A 22,941-nucleotide genomic window follows, 5' to 3' on the forward strand; every position below is an offset into this window, starting at 1 on the left:
GATGAAAGATGGTAGAAAATATAAAAACTTTTGGTTTTAATTTTTTACAATGAAAGAATTACTTTAATCCTGGATAATAATTTTTTTAGGCTTGGACTAGAAAATCTGTCAATGTTGGCACATCGTGCATTAAAATTTATTATTTTAGGTTTATTATGTAGTAAATACTTAATGATTTCAATAATTAATGATTGTTATACTTTCCAGTTGAAATGTACCTGGAGTTTGCATGCTGTGCTGCAGTTCCAGGTGGTGGGCGTAACAAAGAGTATGCTCTCCACCTCCTTCACATGTGTTATGGAAACATCCATGTAAGTAATAAATATTTCACAGATAAGGCATAACTTACACCACATGCCATCATTTCACTAAGTACTTAAAGTCCAGTTTTGGCATGTACTTTCCGTTTTACTCTAGCTTTCGTGGCTTCTTTACAAGAATAGTCAAAACTTAAACTAATTCATAGTTTGTTTAGAAAACACATGCTACTATAGCTTTTAAGAATATTTGAAGTTTATTCGGAAATGAAATGTCCTCTTTGATTATGAAACTACACTAGTAAAGTACAATCAAAATAAAATCAATTAATGTAAATATGCAGTCGAACACATACTGGTAAACAATATTGATTAAATGGTGGTAACTTTGGCCACCCAAATATTTACGTGTCAATTAATTGCAATGCATTTTGAGGTGGATAAAATGTGAATGCTATTTTCATTTCTTGGAGTGTAACTCTGAAATGCTTTGTGTTGCAGGAGGCAATGTTGAAGCTGATGCAGCCTACACCCACCCTTCCACTGGGTCACCCACTGCTTACATATGAGTATGCTGAGACTGACAAGTGGACTGCGGAAGAGACAGATGCATTCCACCAGGCTCTGCTCAAATACGACAAGGACTTCCACAATGTCGCTCTGGAGGTTAGTCACTTCCTTCTTCCCACTACTATTCTTGCTACTACCACTACTAATGTCACACTGCAGTGATTTATGGACATGTGTAATATGGCACTTCCCAGTTGGAAATGTCTGTTTTCAATTCAAGATTCAATTAGGTTGAATTGATTTCGGTTGAGTTGAGTTGGTTGACCGTCAACTCTGTTGGATTCAATTGGAATGTTCAGTAAAGGTACTGGAATAAATTGTAATGAGCAGTTAAACTAAAGTACAATTTTTATATAGCAGTATACTGAAAATAGTATAGTTATACAGGGTGTATCATAAGTAATAGCGCAAACTGACATGGTTGAAAGTACACGATAATAGAAGCAAAAAAGTCTCAGTAAACATGGATCTGTAAACCAGCCGTTTTCGAGATAATTGCTAATGTGTGGTTACAAGCTGCCACTGACTTCATTGTTTGTAAACATCGTCCTAGTTGGTAAAATGCTAATAATACAGTAAGAAAAGTCATTGGAGATCTCATTACTTTAACAAGGAATACAGTACTACGTTAGTATGTTACATGTTACAATTACTGTAAACTCATACCTGTTAAAGGAGGTGTTCAAAGTGTTCATACTCTTTGTTGCTGTACGGTTCCATTTTCACTATGCAGTACAGCACAACTGACAATCAGTACGATTAGATTGTGTACTGATTGTGTCCATCCTGTTTGATTACAATGCTACCTCTCGGAAATATTCTGTTTTGTAAACAAAAAGCAAACCTCAGAAAGTGCAAGGAGTAAAGCACTTGTTGTTTACAAAATGCAATCAGTGACGGCTTCTAACCACACATTCACACACATTATTAGCATTATATGTAAGCATTAAAATGTTCCAAAACATCCGAAAACATGAGCAGGCCAGTTCAGCTGCTGAAAGCAGTGGGTGGCACAAACAGTGTTGAATCCAGCAATTTTCCTCAAGGAAGGGATATCAAACTTCAAGAGGTAAATGTCATAGGCATCAAATTATATTATTAACATTTTTAAATTGGCCCTTCCTGTAACATGTAATTAAATTAAATTAAGTGTAAATTTTGATAAGACAGCACAAGCATGTCACCACCATTCCAAAGCAAACTGTTGACTGACTAACCGTTAACCTTCAGCCACCCGAGCCTCTTTCGCATGTCGAGCCTCTTTCCCCTTGCCGCCCAAGCCGATTTTCAGCAAAATGCAGAGTTTTATAAAAATGACTGTAGATTGGACACTAATTGCCATAGGCAGACAAATGATATATCGTTTTACTCGGAATGAACCATAGATTCAGACTATATAAAATTTATGCACATTTCACCCTTCTAATTTCCAGTGGTGGCAGAAAAGAATTGCTAACAAATCTGGCCTTTGTTTGTCGGAATTCTTTCCTTTGTGAGGAAGCCGTACAAAAAAAGCTGCCATTTTTCCACCTTTTTTGTTCGACACCAAGACGTGCATGAGTCATAATTGTTTAATATGTGTGTTAATAATAATGTAAAAGAAGAAAATCACAAATCCAGCCCAAAATATCGACATTATAACGTAAAAAATATGAGCATGCTGGAGGATCTCGGGATGCAAAAGGTTGAAATAGCAGCAAGAAGTTGCAGCTTATTACAACAATAGAAGCTCAAATTACACCAACCCTGCCACTCTGCACGTACCCATTGTTGAGTTTGAGTTAAATGGTATTTTTAATAAAAAATTACTAGTCAGCAGTTATCAAAGCAGATGATAATTTACATTTGTTCTTTATATGGACTTTTAATTATAAAGAAGACTAAACCAGTGTTTAATATTACAAAAAAGTCAGAAAAGTACGTTTTACATTAAATTAAAGTGAATTAAATGAACACGGTTGCCAAATTTCTTAACTATTGTCTGAATGGGCTGCCAGGTTATTGAATTATTTTTTTGCTGAAAACAAAAGATCAAACATTCCTGATTCATTCCAGTACATCTTTTGGATCCAGTTCATGAATTGGTTATAGTTGAATACAATTTATTGAACACTATTCTTTCAAATTCATCTATATGTTCAAATTGATCACAGTTGATTTTAATTCACCAGTTGGTTTCAGTATAGCATCTACAATCTCACACTGATTACCTGAACAAATCGCAAAAAAATCCTCCTACGTTCTGATCCACTCTTATAGACAATAATAGAAGTAATGTCATCTTTTATATATATATATATATAAAATATGCAGAAGTAGTAGTTTTCTGTTGAGAATTTCTTTTTATGTTTCATATTTTCTGCAGTGACTTATCTTAGATATAAACATAGAAACGTGTTTAAATATCTCCCTATAAAAATAACAAAACAAAGCTAAAGTAGCTATTAGTTTGATTTATACTTCCTGTATGTAATTCCATGACTGTAATTTACATGTAGTGGGTGTTTAATGTGTTTTACACTATGTTTTTGATTTGATAACTCATAAGTGTTATACTTGCAGGTTGGCTCAAAGACAGTGAGTCAATGTGTCCAGTTTTACTATTTGTGGAAAAAAGTGTGTCCTGAAGAGTACAAACGCTTACAGCTCTTACGGCGACGTAGAGAGACAGATCAGTTTCTGTACCGGTCCAGAGGAGCTGAGAGCGAGGTTGATTCAGAGGAATCCTCTGTTAAGTCAGACGAAAGACAAATCATTCCTGTGAGTATTTTCAGTTAAGTGTGTGTGTTGGTAAAGTTATTTTTCGTTTAGAATATGTAGAGAACTACTGAAATTTATTTAACTGATTTTGCGGAACAGTTGATACCAAGTAAACTTAATGAACACAATTTTTTTTTAAAAAATTTAACAGGTGTATGCTTATCCAGGACTGAAAGGTAAATAAGTATAAATTTCTACAAAATTGTAAGGGGTGAGAAAGAATTTTGGGGATGTTGGAGGATGTCAAAAAATCACTGATGATTTGAACTTAATAAAATTCTAAATAAAAGCACTAAATTTCTACTGTTTTTAGTAGATAAATTCTACTGTTTTCAAATGTCTTCTACTGTGTACTGTGAAATGTACTGAAATCCTATTGTAGTTCTACTGTACAGCTACTGTACTCTACAGTAGGACTACTGTACTGTGCAGTAAGGCTACTGTACTGAAAAAAACAATGTAAATAATAATGCATAATACTTGCTACCATATATTATAAAATCATTTATTGACTCCAAGAATAGACAAATTCATTCTTGACACTATATTTTCAGTGATTTTGAAGTGAATTGGAAAAACAGTACATGAACTGAATTTCTACTGTTTTTCTAATGAATACTACTGAAGTCAGATATATCTTAAAGAATAAGTTACTATAATTCTTTCTGAAGAAATAACTCAACCTTAAAGCAGCTAGCAGTTTGAATACATGATCATATCAGTTGATTTTTTTTTCAGCATGGAATTTCCATGGTTATTATTACGTATATCTGTGTAATGCAATTGCAGAAAGGATCCATTTTTTGATCAACGTAGTCAACAGTGTTTGCTTGTTTTGATTTTTCAAGCATTGAGGGTCAGGTCTTCATTTAAACTAATTTTTTGCTGTTTTCATGTGAATATAGGAATAACAATATGTCAACTTATGTATAAGAGAGTATGTTTTTCAATTTTTTACAAGTGCGTTAACCACAATGAAGCTACACACTTAAAAACGTGTTCACTTTATTTGATTTCTTTGTTGTGTGAACGCATTCCTAAGTAGCAATTGTTCCACATGCTTTACCATACATTTATTTTAGTTGTTTATACGATTTTTCCATTGCATTTTCAGTTGTATAGATAAGAAAATTTCCATTACTGACAAGAGTACTGTTTTCATACATCAATAAACTGAACACAATAAAATATGTTAGTTGAAAATTATATTACTGAAAACATTAAGAGTACAGTTACACTATTTAAGATAGAAAAAATAGTTGGACTACCAAAAACAGTAGAAAACATTAGCAGTACAGTTCAGCTACTTAAAACAGTAGCCTACTAAAAACAGTAGAAGACAGTAGCATTACAGTTGATCTACTGAAAACAGTAAATGTTTCAAAACACCCATTGCTCTACTGAAAACAGTAGACAGAATTTTCAGTAGGAACATAAGGATCTAACCCACTAATGGGTAGAATATATACGAGGGTTATCTGAAAAATTCCCAAACTTTTGGATTACCATGCCAACAGCAGCTATTAGTGTGATGCATCAATTTTTGCAACCTACAAGCAAACATGTGTATTTGGGGGTCCTTGGAGGTGAAGGCAGCCGGAGCATGTTTTTGAGTACACCACCTCTACTACAGCTGACCTCTGGAATGTGTGGAACTCTACCTCCATACTCCCCATATGCCTTCATGACAAAGTACACACTTGCGAACAAGTTACTCAGGTGCCAGAAGCAGTGGCATGCCCAAGGGGTGTGTGGTTATAACCCCCTTGGCCCAGTATTCCTAAAAAAAAGAACATCAAAGGTAGGGAAATATGACAAAATGATGCCTGACTACCAAGGAAAAGTTTGCATAACCCCTCCCTTTCGAAAATCCTGGTCACGCCACTGGCCAGAAGGGTAACCCTCCACCACCCTCCTAGTATTGTTATGTTGAAGTTCTAATTCTCTTCAATGACAGAACCTTTTATTTCAGTTCAAACAGACTATCATTATCAGCTAACTCCTAGTGAGGATTGAGAAAATACTCTACATTCAACCAATTAAGAATTCTATTTATAAAGGTAAAGTGCCCCCCTGTGCATAGCACCATGCCATGAAGGCGTATAGGGGGTGTGGGGGTAACGCCCCACACTTTCTTGATCCGGTCATGAGTGGGGGTGATGTGATCAGCATCATGCCCCTGACCACCTTTACCCCCCAGGGTTTCCCCCAGGTACCCATGTTATTCGACGCTGGGTGGGCGCCGGGGCCGCTTCCATCGTTAGAAAAGTTCCCGGATTTGAACCAGCCGGGGATCGAACCCGGGACCTTTAGCATGGTAGTCAGACGCGTTACCGACTGAGCCACCGCGGCCACCTAGGAATTCTATTTATATTGTTATTAAATTAGTCTTACTTATATTTAAATATTAATGTCACGTTGTAGTTTCTCTCTCATATTTTGAAGCCACAAGTATTGAATCGATCTTAGCAGCAGTCAACATTTGACATTTTTTTATAAAAGATGTAGAAGTGTACTATAGAATTGTTTGGCATGTGAGTTAGAGCTACTGTTTAGAAATAACAAATTATTTGTAATGCAGTTACTAGTAGCAGTTATTTTTTCAATTAACGGTAACTGCAAATAGTTAATTTTTACAAATAATGAAGTTAACAGTTACCTTTACAGTCATTTCTCTATACATAGTTTGCCGAAAAAAATGGGAACAAAATTTTAAACGTCATATATGCATTTGGTATTGTTAAATGTTTTGCACAACACAATATTTTCAAGTATATTAAAATTTAATGAAAATTAATGTTAATTTTAGATGGTCTTTAGTTGAAAAGAAGAAGAGAACAGCTTGAAATTCATGTAGCATGTTCTACGAGTTACATGTTAATTAGAATAAAGTAACTAAAATTAATTTGCAGTTAAGTTTTAAGTAATGGTAACAAAGTTATAGGAAGAGAGGGTAACTGAAACTGAGTTACTTTTAAAAAGAAACTTTCCAAAGACTGGCTACAAGATATTGGTTTCTTTTTACTGCATAAAATCTGACACAATCCTAACTTTTGTCTAGAAATTCACCTCTTCCAACACGTTTTGGCATTGGTATTAACAGGAAACCAATCGAGGAATTGTACTTTGAAACATTTTAGTAGAAGATGACCAGGCTCAGGTAGCAAGGAAATTATAACTGAACCATATCGTTGGAAATTCTACATTGAATTTATGGATGTATATATATTAACAGATGTGATTTGATGTCTCAAACTCAACCACCCTCCCCTTTTCTCCAGCATAGCTCTCTTTACCACTCAGCCTTCATCTGTTTCACCATACCTTTTGTGCTCATTTTCTTTACATTTTGTGTATACATTTTAATAATTCCATGTGAATGTGCATATGTATGCATGTGTTTGTCTGTGTATTCATATTTTATTGCAATTTTAATAACAATGTGACTGTACTGCATATAACAAATTATTGTTTTCTTATGTAGGCCAGCGACGGAGAGCTGGTTTCTAGTGCCAGTTCAGACAGTCGACTGTTTGTCTGTGAATATCCTGATTGCTCAGCAGTAAGTTTTTCTTCAACTTTGATGTGTTTTTTTTATGTAAACAAAGATAATCATTTATAATTTCGACAAAAATAGTAAAAAAAAAAACACCCTTTAGAATAAAATGAGCAGTAACCTGATTATGAAGGAAATCACAAAATGCAATAAAATTATTGAATACTCTGTACATACTCTGTATATTAACTCTGTTCATTGAACAATTTCAATAATGCACAATAGGAAATTTGCTTGGAAACCGTATTTGTTTTTCGCAGTTTATTCATTGATATAGGCACAAAATGAATGAACGAATGGAAAATTCTTTGAATACACTTTTGTTTGCAATATACGAGGGCTATCCAGAAAGTAACTCACGTTTTAGAATAAAAAGAAGACAAGTGAAAGTAGACATTTTTTATTATATACATTTTGAAGCGACACTTTTACACTACTTTTCGACATAGTCGCAGTACAAGTTTAGGCATTTATCATAGCGATGAACAAGCTTACAAAGTACATTGTCATGAAATGTTGGCACCCGTGTCTTCAACCATTTCTGCACACCAGCCTGAAGGTCTGCGTCATCATCAAAGTGCTGCGTTGCTAGCCAGGTCTTCATGTGGGGAAACAAGTGGTAGTCACTTGGTGCGAGATCCGGGCCATATGGCAGATGGTCGAAAACCTCCCAATGAAAGGCCTGTAAAAGTTCCTGCATCCAGTTGGCTGAGTGCGGGTGGGCATTGTCAGGAAACAGCAGGACTTTTGCACTCAGTTTTCCTCGGCGTTTGTTTTGAATTGCTCTTCGCAACTTCTGTAATGTTTCACAATATTTGTCAGCGGTAATTGATTACTAAAAGTGGTAAACATTGTAAGTGCCAAAAGCGGAAGTGTTGGGAAATTGCATCGTTCTGCACATCAGCCCGTAAGAACGTTCACACTAGTGACCTCTTCACACAGTTGTCGATGAATGTCAATCGGTTTAGTGTCTTTCGCCAACAAAAATCGTATGACCGACCTCACTTCACAACTGGCAGGATTTTCAATCGGAGCACTCATGTTGACAATATTATTATGAACAGAGCAGAAGTGACACAAACTTCACACGTCCACAGCTGGATGCGCACTGAACGGGCGGAAGTCGCTGCACAAAATGGCGGCACTCACCCTGCCGAAACGTAAGTGACTTTCTGGATAGCCCTCGTATAACCTTCTTCTCTTTCTTTTTTAATAATAGTTTCAAGCTACAACTACACAGAGTGCTACACATGCTATGTTCGCTATGCCAAACAAAATAGCTTATTGACAATGTGATTGGCCACACAGAGTTCATACACTACATACACAGTGTCCGTTACCATAGCTGCATCCAGGAGTGTCTGACTCTGATTCTCAGCTACTTTTTTGAAAAAAGTCGCCATGGGCAAGTATGCACAGTAGACTCATGCCATCAGTACTTTTCCTTTCCAGGCCACAATATCCACTAACATCGTGGATTTTACTGATGCGTTTTGTACAGGACGTAGCTTCTGTATGACCACCTGTTGCTTCTGTTTGGTTGCAGTGTAACAAGTACAAAGAAACACCCTTTTGGTTATGTTTAGGAATATCCCCCTTCATCTGACCTTTATTTTCACAACTAGTTTTAACAAGAAAAATACAACCATTGCTGAATTTCCTTAACAATGTTCTACTTCCTTGTTTAGCACTATTTGAAGGGCTCGGGTGTAAAACAAGGTAAGTGCCATTTTGGTCATTTCTGAGTTCATTAAGAAAAAAGGTTATTAGAAGCTATACATTAGATAAATTGTTTTCGTGCTGTGTTTACCAATTTCAGAAGGCTTCACTGAGTCCAATGCAAATTGTATGACATGGCAATTTCATTCGAAAATTGATGGATGTCACATTTTACTTTGTAACTCAAAGATGACCAAAATGTCACTTAACATGTTTTACACCCAAGCCCTTCATTTAGTTAATGAAAATTATGCTTTTGAAATAGAAACTGGATGAAGAGTGCACGAGATTTAAAATGTAACCAAAATAAGTGTTTTTGTGTGTGTAAGCATGTGTGTGTGCTCACGCTTTTAAAATTAGTTGTCGAAAAAAAATCATTGATGTACATGTGATGCAACCATTACATGCTACTATATATTTTTCCTGAACAATTTTAGTAAACAGAATATCTTTTCTAATACTAGAAATGTAAAATAAATAAATAGATAACATAAATAATAATCATTTCACTTAAATATGAAAGAATGGGAAAACATATTTCAATTCTGCTACATGATATGTAATATGATTGTTGGAAGTTAATGGTGAGGTGGAAGAGCTAAAAATAGGAAATCCTGACGGAAGAGGGTAACGCTAACAAGACATACTATTGACACAACTTCAGCACGTAGAGGAAAAGATGATTCTCTAATCTTTTGAGTAGGGGCCTAGATTTTTTTGTGAATGCAATGACATACTGTTATTATTAACCGCTTGTTTGGATTTTGCATGTGAATGTATGAAAAAAGCATCTTATGTTTACAAAAGTGATAACATTTAGTCTTGATATACCACATTAACAAATATCCTTTATGTACAACTACGAACTGGACATTTCTGAGTTGTAATGATTCCATGAGAGAGTTACAACCCAGAAGTGTCCTTGACTTTACAATGAAACTCTTTTATTTACTGTAACTGTTTACCATCTCTGTATGTACATGTGTAATAAAGCACCCCACAAGACTTACTTTCTCATGGTATGTAGAAGTGTTGATGAATTAACAAGTGAACTACATATTTTTTCTCTATTTATTCTTCTTGAGCGCTCAATCGTCAAATTGATTTGCTGGAGCTCTTTTTGCACCTCACAATAATGTACTTTTTCCTTCTCCTCCTCACTTCACATTTTCCTTTTTCACTTCTCATCTCCTTCCTTTCTTCGTTCCCTGTCCCTTCATATCAGTAGATAGTTGTGCTGTTTTATATTATGTTCTTGTTACTTTATTGCATTTCTCAATCTGTTATTGTCTTCTGCTAACATCTTTATGTCTCTGTGGCTTTCACACTTTACATCCATAAGGATTTTTTATGTACAGTCTGGCCACAGAAGATGAGACTAGCTCAAGCAGAAGAATCTAATTGCGAAAGGAGGAGTAGGTTTCAGATCAATATTTCGTTCCTCTGCTTTCAGCTGTTTATTGTCACTTGCTTTTGTTTGCCATTTGTTATTGTACTTCAACTTAATCAGTTCTGTTCTACACTATTTAAGATTGCATCCTCGAATGCCAAGATTTCCTGCAGCATTCATTGCATATATATTTATTTTGATTTGGTAGTCTCTCTTGAGGACTTCTTTTATTTTGTTAACTAGACTAACCAAATTCTCCAGGGGGAACCAGGACACTTCAGTTTATTCTTTGCTTGAGCACCTAAGAATGTTTTTTTCAATGCAAACAGCTGCAAAACCACACGTGACACACAGATGTCCTTAGGCCTAGAATCTTTATTATTGTAAATGTACACACACATACACTAGGAATAGCAAATAAACCAATAAAAGAGTTTATAAATGTTATAAACAAATCGGTTGATAATGATAAAATCAAATTGCTCAGAACATATCACATATTTTGCTTCTGGGTTAAAAGCCAAGACCATTAAATATGAAGAAAGTATCTCTTGTGACACTGCATGAAAACCAGGACATTTGTGTTTGTCATCCTGCTCAGCATAACTTTGTGTTGGATATTTCATTTTTTTTTTATACTCTCTAATCATGCCCCTAATTTACTTTATCTTTGTTGGATTATAGTTTTCTTTTTTCAGCACTTCAAAAAAATAATTAAATAAAAATAAAATAGAAATTCAGTGGAAAATTAATTACATTGTTTTCAGGTTCCTGCAGCAAAAAGTACGGTTGATAATGTAGAAAACGATTATGTGATAAAGTATACAATCTATAAATGTAAAAACTGTTTCCAATGTGGATGCTATCTATCCTGACATGCAACTAATTATATTTTCATTACAGAGCTTTAATTCGCGTGCTGCCTTGAATGGACATATACGAATCCATGGGGGTGGTGTATGCGGCCGCTCCCCAACCCCTGATAAACGGCCTGTGGCAAGTACGCCTCCGAGTCTTGGTGATGTTTTGGATGAGTTTCCGTGCAAAATATGTGGAAAGTAAGTGAATGACCATCTTGTGAAATAATAGGTGATGGAGAGAAGGTAAATCTTTTGTACATCTAAGCACTGGTTGATGCTGTGGCGTGTTCCCTGCCCATTTGGTCCAAGCACCCGGCTAATATTCTCACTGATTTTCCTCTTGCCATAGTTTGATATGAGGTGACTCAAATGGAGACGGGAGTCATTAGTTTTTGAGCCATAACTTGGATCATATTTTTAGTAACAAGCATTTGTATTCTTTGATAAGCTAAAATTAGAATTGTAGCATGTATTCCGTGTGTTGAATTGTGAATATTTTGCCTGTATTGATTCCTGCATCACCATTGCCCAATAGGTTTAAATATAATTAATTTACTTACAGGGACACATCTGTTTATAAAAGGAAAAATCTTATACAAAGTAGAAAACTATAGATTTATGTTGGTTGCTTGAATGAATGATATATTTTATTATGATGATACATGATTAAGGGCCTCCCTGATGGCATAGTGGTAATGTCACCAGCTAGTAATCAAGGGTTCCTGGGTTTGATACCCGGAGTGGTTCAGATCCCACCTTAAACTGTAGATCCAGTCCCGATTAGACTATCTGTGCATAAAGTGGACTTAAAACACAAACTCACATGATTAAGGTCTCCCTTGTACCCAAATGGTTAGTGCTCTCACCTTTGGTGCGAACGGTCCTGTAGTTCGATTCCCAGTGGGAGTTAAAAGAAAACTCAGTGTTGACCCAGCATCATGAGAACAATTGGGTAGGTGCTTGAAAAGAAGTAGCGGGATCCAGTCTGGAAAACCAGAAAACATATGGGATGGATCTTGATGCACTGAGCAAGCAGGCCCTGGCTTCCAAAGAGCAATTGCGCATGGAGTTCTTTTAGTTTAGATATACGATTAAATTATTCCCATGATCTTTCCATTATTGTTGTTAACGAATGGCTTAGGGCAACCAATTTATACATAAAAAATGGTAAAACACAATGCATAGGCAACTCAGGCACATAGGCATCATGCTTCAGGGAGTCCTGTGCTAGATATACATTGCACTTATTACTGGTTCGTAGATCACCGATACCTTAGATTGAGAAACTAAGAACACTTATTATTCCAGGCTTCATGAATTCATGTAAACAAGCACTTTACATTCCATAGGCCCTGCAACCACCTACTACACATTTCAGATTTTTTATTTTTCCATACCTCGTGTATGTTTGTAACTGAAAGTGAAGTACTATCTTGAGCATAATTTAATTTTGAACACACAAAATTGTGTGCTAGTTTGTCTATCAATCAGTTAGGCAGAGTCTCACATAGATGTTTTGAACAGTGCTCATTTTTAGTAGCAATTGGTTACCAACCTTATCTTTTTGATCTTACTACTGATCTTTGTATTAGTGTATTGTTATATTATGTGCAGTATATTGGGTAATTCCCGAGCTGTACCCATCTACATCATAAAGTAAAAAAAGAAAGTGTTGTAAATTAGTTTTGGTGGATTGGAATTTACCAAAAATCAGTTGGAAAATATTTTTGCTAGAAATATGATAAAAAAATAAAGACCCCAACAAAGAAGTTAGCTTTGAAATTTGTCTTTGAACATTTATAATTATACTTGAATTTTTAAACATTTTGCTATAGTAGCCACCAAAGCTGTTGTGGCCTTCGATAACAGATTTATTTGGGTTATTTTACTTCACTTTTCTGCCACTTTTGACTAATCGCAAAGATGAGGATGAGTGATGATATAATGAAATTGATGAAGGAATTCTTACAAAGAACACCCATGCCAAGGCCAGGATTCGAACCTGGGAGCACTGGTGTTGTAGAACAATGTGCTTACCACTCTGCCACAGAGGCCTGGAGTGTGGAATTCAAATGGAATTTTGCAGCAGTGCGAGGAGTTCAGGATAGCTGCTTGACAGTGCATTTTCTTATCAAAATGCCAGACCATCATCTTAAACCGCAGCTAAAATTTGCACATGGTCTATTGTTGGAATGATGCATGGATATCCATGAAAAATTCCTGATCGTTTGCACTTCTACCCTGCAGATGAGAGTGACATTAGCTCTCGAAAAGCTTGGAATATTTTCCACAACTTACCTGGTCGATAGCCCAAGAGAATCTTTTCTTCATTCATTATTATTCTATCAAATTGCTTACTGATTTGATACTATATTCATTTTAGTTTAGTTGATGAGGGAGGGAGGGGTATCTGTCGGTCGGTCAACACACATGTTCAGCAGGATGCACAGAGATATAAATCAAATGCGAAATATAGAAGAAAAAAAACTTATAAGAACTATTTTGTATTGAATGCATAATTATAATACCACAGTGGGGTGGAGGGGAAAAATCATAACCTACACTTGGACCTCCCATTGTTTTAATGATGGCAATGCTTCATGAGTTTCAAATGAAGACTTAAGGTATGGTCGATTGTCATAACTCATTTACCACATTAAATGCATGCAACTTCTGGAACATGCCTTTCTGTCTCAAAGAGAGAGAAGAGTTTCATGCTTAACATTGAAACGTCAAGAATTATATCCGAACCCTGTGGCCGAGTGGTTAGCACATCGTGCTGCGATGCCAAGGGTCCCAGGTTCAAATCCCGCTCGGGCTTGGTTGTTTTTGAATGTCCATTCATCAATTTCATCATTTAATCACTCATCCCCATCTTCGTAAATTAGCCAAGAGGCACAAAACCCCAAGTAAAATAAACTAAATCAATCAATCAAGAATTATATTCAAGACACTGTATTTAAGCATTTCGTATATCCTAACAAACTTATTCAGTTTCAGCAATGATAATGTAAAGTAAATTGTACAATTGTATAAGAGCTCAATGTAAATTTTTGGAGACCAGACAGGTTCATCACATTCTGCTGGAAAATACCAAATCTATAAATGTGAAATAGAGGTTCCAAACTTCTGTAGTTATAATATAAAATGAACAATAATGATGATTCCGTTTATATGCAAATTTTATTGAAATTAAGCTTATTTTGTTGCTTACCTGTACAATGCTAATCCAATTTTCAAGTTTGTCTAATACTTTCATGCCATTATTTTTTTTCAGAGTGTTCAATAAAGTAAAAAGTCGAAGTGCACATATGAAATCCCATCGTCCACCAGATGCTGAGCCCAAAAAGCCAAAGCTTGAAGTTCCAAAACTGGATTCTGTGGATCACAGCATGAGTCGTGCCATGGGAGTAGCGTCAGGAATGGGAGTTGCTGTCAGTGTAGCAAACTCATCTCTTGGTAATGTTATCAATAACAATCATACTTAAAAAAGGATAAAGTGCAGCAGTACGAAACAATAAGAAAAAAATGTGCTCAAAAGATGTGAAAATGTTTTTTTGTTCTTGTGAGATGCTTTTTTTTCCTCCCCCTCTTCATTTTCCTGTAAGACTGGAAGACAAAACTTGGTGTTTATGTTTCCAAGGGTTTTAAAGGGAAAAAAGATTTTTTTTCTGCATTTTTTCTTTTGTAATAGCCTTGTGATCCTGATACATTTTATGTGTTTATTAGATGATTGTTGGCCAGTGTGTGTTTTAAGATCCATTGATACCAGCTGTTTCATGTGATTGAAAACAGGGGTGAAGTGCAATTTTTTTTAAAAGAAATTATGTGTTATAGAAACTTTAATGGCCTGCAATTCAACCCTTGCTTGCAACGTTGTGTATTTTGCTAGACTTCTGTTCATAAGCTGTGGCAAGGTTTTTAAAAATATATAATGTTGAATGACAGTATTATCTTTTAAAAAAATGTGTAGTGTTTGGTTCTCGATATATTATTATGTTCTTAACTTTTAGCCGTTGTTCTCTGCCTATTTTTTTCTGTTTTATGTTTATATGTGAATTTTCATGCAACTGTGTATAGACATTTTGTTATACCAAAGTGCAGATTGTTACCTGTGCTATGTAGATACAATGTGTAAGTGCCTTGTGATTAGGGTGTGGGGAGGGGGTCAAACAACAGAGATTTGTATCTGAAGGAGTTGTCACTTGCAAAGTGACTTTGTGTTACAGCTGGCAGCAAAAAATCAAGGAGCAAGAAAGCAATAGAACAATTTGTGGGCTTGGTAACTTGAAAAATTTAAGAAAAATTTAAAAATACAAAAAAAAGAAAAAAATAATTTGTTTCTCTTCAATTTGTTTCTTTGGTCAAAGCTACATGTGAAGCTTGCTGCCAGATTTTTGCTCTGTGTTGTGATAATTTGTTGTCTTTGGAGTGTGTTAGGTCGCCTGACGTGAGGAACATATTAAAAAAAAGCTATTTCCATTGTAAGACAATCCAGAAATAGCATAAAACTGACTTAATAATAATAATAATAATAATAATACAAATTATATAGGCAAATATTCATGTTGTGTGCTGATTCTATGTGCATTTTTTTCTTTGTGGTGTGTGTATGTATGATGTGATACTTGAATGTGAGGTAACAAGAGTAATTTATATATTATGTTTGTTGTTAGAAACTATTGGTTTTTAAGTTTTACCAATTATAGACCCGAACCCAGTTTAGACAGAAAAATTATGAAAAAATTGTTGGAATGTGACAGAAGATATAGAAAAAACATTGTTAGTTAGGTTCCTCACTGTCAGTTGGCCTGTTCTGGTGTTTATTGTTATGTATCAGGTGCTACAGTCGCGTCATTGTTAAGAAAAAAAATCATTATTGTTGTGTGAGTTCCCGTGTACATCTGACATTACAGTGAACTTAAGTGTAATTCAAAAACAAGAAAAACAATCAAGTAATGTTTCTGTGGTCTTTCAAAAAAAAATATTACCTGATAATGTCATATAGTGTTTATTCATAAAGTAGGTTTTTAACAATCAATAGTATTAATCTATTGTTCATGTGCCTGGAAATGTATTCTTGTGCCAACAATGAATGCTGAGTAGCAGAAGGGTAAAAAAATAAAGGTAACTTGTGTTTATTATGATCTCAAGTTTGAAGGAAAGAAAAGAAAATCATGACAAAAGGCGAAATTTCTGGAAACACTAGTGAGCTGGTTGACAGCTGAGGATGTTTCTCTACTCTTGTCTGTCAAGTTTAGTCAATTGTATGTTGTTAGTACTTAAAAAAAACATTTAACAGCCAAGCAATCCATGTGTGAAGTGAGCGCTATCAAAGCATGCAATAAAATGCTCAGAAATATTCCATGAATTGGACAGTATTGGTCACACTGTCTAACTTGAGTGAAACTGTATGTTAAGAAAAAAACGAAAAAAAATAATAATTATGGTTGTGTACCTGGGCCATGGTTTGTATATACAGCAAACTCATGACAAAAAGTAAGGGAAAAATGCAGGAGAGAAATGGTTATAATAATTAGATATTTGTGCTCTTGTATAATAAACGAAACTTTGCATAAACAAAGTTTCCCCACTCTAAGTGATATTCTTACACTCCGCACTTTTGCCATGTGGGGTTGCCAACAGTGAGAAAGAGATATTATACTATGATTATTATATTATTAGTATATTATATAATTTTATTTTATTTGCTGTGCTTTGTTTTTATTTTTAGCCTAGCCTTCAAGTCATTCTTTTCAAAAAGAAGTCAGTTCACAATGCTTATTTTTTCCTTTGCAATTGTTATATTTTCAAACTTGATTTTTAAAAAAATATATATATTTGCAGGTTCCTGTATTGTGCAATTATGTCACATATACTACGACATTTAACAAGAAAACATTGTGTGTTGTATAGATAACTATTAACTACTCCTTTTGTCTTTACTGGTTAGATTTATAAGTAAATATAATTGTGCAGTTAAATGTTCATTCTTTGTAGTTACTACTATTTCAGCATCAACAATCAAAATAAATTTACTTGAAAAATATTGAAAGAGAAAAAATATTAAAAATGGAGGAAGAAATTGTAGTTACTTTCAGAATGTGTATTTTTATACACAATTATTCTCAGTGTCAAATGGAAAAAAAATATAATAATCCTTCATTAGGCTAGTGATACTGATATTTGTTTAGCAGTTTTGAACAGAAGAATGTAAACAAACGAATAAGAGAAACATTGGTTAAATGTTCTTCATCATATTTGGCAGTTTTTATGTAATGTGGTGAGTTTGCTCAGTTTGCTGATAAGAATAAACAGGATGTTACTTTAAGTTATTCCATGTTAACAACATTTGTTTTAGCTTCAAGAAAACAAAAGTCTCAACTAAGGGCAATATGGGAGTGTGCCTGTTTAACACATTCCACAGGAAAAAAAAACAAAGCTCATGTATAAATCTATTCATTATATTTGCGAAAGCTTTCCAACATTTGTTTTGTTGTGTTTAAAAACAGGAAAGACATAGACATAAAACTGCATTTTGTTAACTCTCACATTTTATGCAATATGGCCCTGCCAGATATCGTGTATGCATGTGGATTCTATTAGGATTGTTCATGTATTTTTTTAAATAAAAAGTATATATATACACAAATAAATAAATATATATATAGAGTGAGTGAGTGAGAGAGAGTAAAGAAGGTGAGATATTAAATATCTTACATATGTATGTATATCTATATATGTCTCAGAGAGAATGGAGAAAAATCGTATGGATATCATATACAGACAAACATACATAACAAGAGTAATGTGTTCCCATCACACATGGAACATTTATGTTGGGTCAAAGTGCTACGCAACAGTACAAGAAGAAATAAGATGCTCTTTAGCATACTTTTGTGGTGATTTCTCATTAAATGTATTTTTATCTTTGAAATATTTTATTAAACCCTTTAGATCATGTGATGAGTAACCATTGTGAATATTCTTCCCCCCTTTCAAAAAGAATAAAGTCCCCCCCCCCCCTTGTGTACTAAATGTACAAAGTTGTACTTTACATGAGAATTTGGATGTGGTTTTCTCCCAAGAGTGTTACTAAGCCTTGTTTTGAGAGAAATGTGGTATTTTCCTGTAGATATTGTATGTACAGTGGACTGAATCCTTACTCCATTTTGCATTGAGTTTTACTATTCTACCTTTATCAAGTGGTCAGTTGAAAAATACAGTTTAAAACTTTAAAAAAAAGAGGAAATTTTGTAGTTTTATTAACTCTCAGCTAATTTCCATACCTTTCTTTTGTATTATGTAAGTACAAGCCTGATTGTTGGGTTTCATAATATAATATAAAATACCCAAGATTGGTCACAGACACTTAAAATGGTACATAATAAAAAATACAAACATTTCAAATTTCTGAGAATCCATGTTTGTTTACACTTATATTTCACTTGAGATATTTCTAAAATGCTTCTTTAGTGATGCCATGGTGTTATTTAAAAGGGAGGGGGAGTTATGCATGATTGGTGGAGTTACTTAGAAGTAAGAATGTCTAGACTCTTGGTTCTTTTCCAACTACATGACTAATGTGCTATATTGGCTTATGTCTGTTGATGTGACCAATAGTCAATGCTGTGAAAGATGTTTTCAGGAAATGTATCACTTGATTCTCAATCAAACCCAGGAGGGGAATAAATAAACCTTTTTAAAGTTTTAAAAATATGAAACAAAATGTACGATGCAGTTTCAAATAAAAGTCATACGTTGGATAAACCATGACCCATCATATGACTATATATAATATATATATACTATATATAATGACTATATTTCATTCTACTTGCTTTGTTTTTTATGTTTCTTTTGAAAGAAGGCACAGGGAGTCCATACAGCACAAATCTCCAAGGGATGGATATTCATGATGACAGTGGCGTATCCTGGATTTTCATAAAGGGCATGCTGTACACAATTTTTTTTAAAAAAATATATATTATGGAATGGGGGATAGCATTATACGTATTCAATAGTTAACGATTTGCACATTAACATTACTAAATATTGCATAACGTATAAAATAATGAAATATGGATAATAAAAGTTTAAAACTCACCAGGTTTGATGTCTGATGTGGAAGTCTTCATAAAATTATAAAAGCTTTACAGATATTTTTATTTGTTGATATATCTGAAGATCTATTCTTGTTCGCCCAAATGTCGAAAGCTCTAAACTTGCTCTAATATGACCGAGAGATTTTTCATGTCTTGAAATAGAAACCGATAGTACGTTTAAATTGCTAAATCCATCCTTAGTCAACACACTTGTTCTATCAACACCAAACAATAGACAAGGCCAACAGAACAACCTATCTGTAACATCACAACCTGCTAACCAGCTAGTTTTCTTGTTTTGTACAGTTTGAAAATGTCTTACATAATCCTGTTTCTTATCCTTACGATTACTACACATGCCAGTTAAAGAAGGGCAAGGTCTATCATTTTTAAGTATTTCTTGTTTTTCCAAGAAAAAGCGAAAGTTGAATGGTTTTTTTTATTAGGTTCTGTATCACACCCTCTGTTTCATTTTCCGTCATTTTTTAAATATTTCTGGAAAATACTGCAAAAAGTCATGTGGAACTTTGAAAGAGGCCCAGAAATAAAAATAAAGCAAACTTTAAATGTGCATTGCACTCTACCTCCAAGGAGAAAAATAAACAACAAGCACACACTTCTCTGTAGCTGTCATATGCAGCCAACGTGATATTCACGCATTGTGAGGGGGAAGAAGCGAAGAGGGGAGGTGACAAGCGAGCAGCGCTTGCCCACGTTAAAATCTTCCTTCGCTGATGTGGTCTATCCGACAGATTGCTCTGCGACGACATTAATGAGCATTTCTACATTCTAATTTCTTTATATTGGAGACAGGCACGTATCTAGAAATATGTTTCAGGGGGGGGGACCAAGTGTCTCAGGAATAATAATAATAATAATTATTATTATTATATTAAAGTAATTATAAATCAAATTAATACGAGTAATTACAATACATAAATTAGTATTATATTATTATCACACGATTAGGAAAAAAGACTATAAGAATAGAGATATAAGAGTGCATATTCATTACGTAGCTTTTTTGTAGTTAAGATCGGAATAATTTTCATAAAAACAAGTGCCCTGGCAAATAAAATTAATGTCAAATAGATGAATAATTGAATATTTATCGAATAATAAAAATGATGTTACATGTAGTTGGAGAAAAGTAAGTTTCTGATTAAAATTTTATGCATATTGTTTTGAGAAGTAGTGAACATAAATCTTATTTGTAATGTTATTCAAAGCCGTATGATCCCAATATAATACTTGCCTTCTAAAAAAGTTCAGAGGAAATTAATAACCATCGAATATGCAACAAATACTACTATTTTCATTACTTAATTTTAGTACTTGGTGAGTCTGGAGCCCTGGACCCCCCTAAATGTCCTTCCTGTCTTTCAAAGCGGTATGATCCCAATATAATCCTTGTCTTCGAATAAGTTCAGAGGAAATTATACAACAAATGCTAAAAGAGTATATTTTCATTATTTAATTTTCGTACTTAATAAGTCTTTCGGGTGTGTGTGTGGGGGGTGGAGGAGTCCGGACCCCCTAAATATGTCCTTCGTGTCCTTCAAAGCCCTATGATTCCAATATAATCCTTGTCTTACAATAAGTTCAGAGGAAATTATACAACAACGGCTAAACAAATATATTTTTCATTATTTAATTTTAGTACTTGATAAATCTTTTGGGGTGGGGGAGTCCGAACCCCCTGGACCCCCTAAATACGTCCTTGATAGGAGAAGTATTTATTTTACACAAGAGTGCTCAACTAAGCTTATGTTACATTTCTTGGATCTGAAGTGAAAGAAAGTAGTAATTCTTTTCCCACAATTGACGCATGGATCTCATGCGCCCAGAAGATGCCCCTGCATGATGACCAGATCAGATCAAGCGATATTTATGAATATTCATTGGACATTCATTAGATGTCCAGTTTTGGATATCCATTGTAAGTTCATAGGGTCTACAATACTGAATATCCATGTAATCTCTAATCCTGGTTATTCATGAAATTTCCAATCCAGTTTTGGATATCAATGGGCTATTCAGTACATGACCACATGTTATGCAAAAATTGACATTATTGTTTTGATATCCTTGGAAAGCTTTATAGTGACTAGTCATTCAGCTATATGTTACAATATAAACATTTGAAGGGAGATGAGGAGGTAATTCCTCTTGGCTGCTAATATTTCCTACTTGGAGGGGAAATTATATAAGGTAAATCGAAAAGTAAAGGCAATTTTCACATAACATGTTTATTTCCACACAAGAAGAAGAACTGCTCATATCACTATTCTACATATGCCCCCTGCACAGCAATGAACTTTTGGTATTGTGCAATCAGCTTCTATATCCCGTCTGCGAAGAAGGTTTTTGGTTGCTCACGAAGCCAAGTCTGCACCACCTGCTGGACCTTGTCATCTGACCTGAACTCAGGACCACGCAACGCCTCCTTCAAAGGGCCAAAGATGTGGTAATCTGATGCTGCCAGATCAGGGCTGTATGGAGGATGGGGAAGCAACTCAAAGCCAAGCCTGTGCACAGTGTCTACTGTTGCCCTTGCTGTATGAGGTGTGGCATTATCGTGGAGTACAAGCACCCACTTAGACAGCACTCCTCGTCGCTTGTGATGAATTGCAGGTTTCAGTTTGTTTTGCAGGACTGCACAATAACTTGCACTATTCACAGTTTCACGATGTGGGGTGGAACTCCGCCAGGATCGGTCCCTTCACATCCCAAAACAGCGTTAGTATCAATTTCCTACAGATTGGCTGTTTGAATTTCTTGCTTACAAGGGACGATGAATGTTTCCATTCTCTGGTTCGTAGTGGTGAACCCATGTTTCGTCCCCTGTCATGATTCGTTCCAAGATACTGGAATCGGCTTCGTAGCATTGGAGAAACTGGGTAGCCACTGTGACGTGCTGCTGCTGATGCGCAGCTGTGAGTTCCTTGGGTACCCACCTCGCACAAACTTTATGATACCCTAATTCATCATGCACTATTGCATATGCTGATCCCAAACTGATGTCCAAGAGTTCCGTCACTTGTGCTATTGTGATTCTTCGATCGTCCCTGATATTGGTATCCACCCGTTGGACATTTTCTTCTGTGCGGGGTGTTTTTTGGCGTCCACTTCAACTTTCGTCCGTTACACTTGTGCATCCTACTTTAAAGTGGTCCACCCACTCATACACCTTTCGTTGAGTCATGGTGCTTGCTCCATACTGCGCTAACAGCCGACGGTGGATGTCTGCCGGTTTGACTCCCTCCGACCACAGAAAGCGCACTACAGCACGCTGTTCCTCTATGGTGCATTCGTGGAGTGGTGCGTCCATCCATACGTGTGACCTTTTTGCTCCGCAACACTCGACTGAATGGGGCAGTGATGGATACTCATACTTCCACGTCACTCCAAGTATACACGTCGTGATGTCAGACACAACCACTCTTCGTTTATTCCTGCGAAAACACAAAATTGCCTTTAGTTTTTTATTTACCTAGTATATAACCCCTGGTGTAACAGCCTGCGAGGGCCATTGCATACCTACCTCCCAGCAGGGGGTGGGAAATAATCCAAGCAGTTATGGTGTGACATGTGGTCAGCACAGCGAACCTCCAGTTATTGTAGGTTTTCTATGACCAGGTTATGCTACTCATTCATAGCTCCCCAATTTCTTCACGATGGTGGGTGACCACCGGTCCCATACGTAGGCTGAAATCTCAGAAGA

The 22,941-nt window shown here is 35.3% G+C and overlaps 1 protein-coding gene across 4 annotated transcripts in view; it reads left to right on the forward strand.

Annotated features, from left to right (window-relative positions):
* The window catches only part of LOC146000385 (uncharacterized), an 891,759-nt gene extending 873,412 nt beyond the window's left edge, over positions 1-18,347 (forward strand). For 2 of the 4 annotated variants that reach the window (XM_083137967.1, XM_083137965.1), the window contains exons 15-20: positions 208-311; positions 759-923; positions 3,390-3,587; positions 7,072-7,149; positions 11,156-11,310; positions 14,390-18,347. In XM_083137967.1, coding sequence (XP_082994093.1) covers positions 208-311; positions 759-923; positions 3,390-3,587; positions 7,072-7,149; positions 11,156-11,310; positions 14,390-14,600 — 911 coding nt within the window. In that variant the 3' untranslated portion in view covers positions 14,601-18,347. Of the gene's footprint in view, positions 1-207; positions 312-758; positions 924-3,389; positions 3,588-7,071; positions 7,150-11,155; positions 11,356-14,389 lie in introns of all 4 variants that reach the window. The other 2 variants (XM_083137968.1, XM_083137966.1) reach the window with 2 other exon arrangements.
* Positions 18,348-22,941: the final 4,594 nt, after the last annotated feature.

This window comes from Lepisma saccharinum, chromosome 16, assembly GCF_977018435.1.
Source record: "Lepisma saccharinum chromosome 16, izLepSacc3.1, whole genome shotgun sequence".
In the NCBI taxonomy this organism is placed as follows: domain Eukaryota; kingdom Metazoa; phylum Arthropoda; class Insecta; order Zygentoma; family Lepismatidae; genus Lepisma; species Lepisma saccharinum.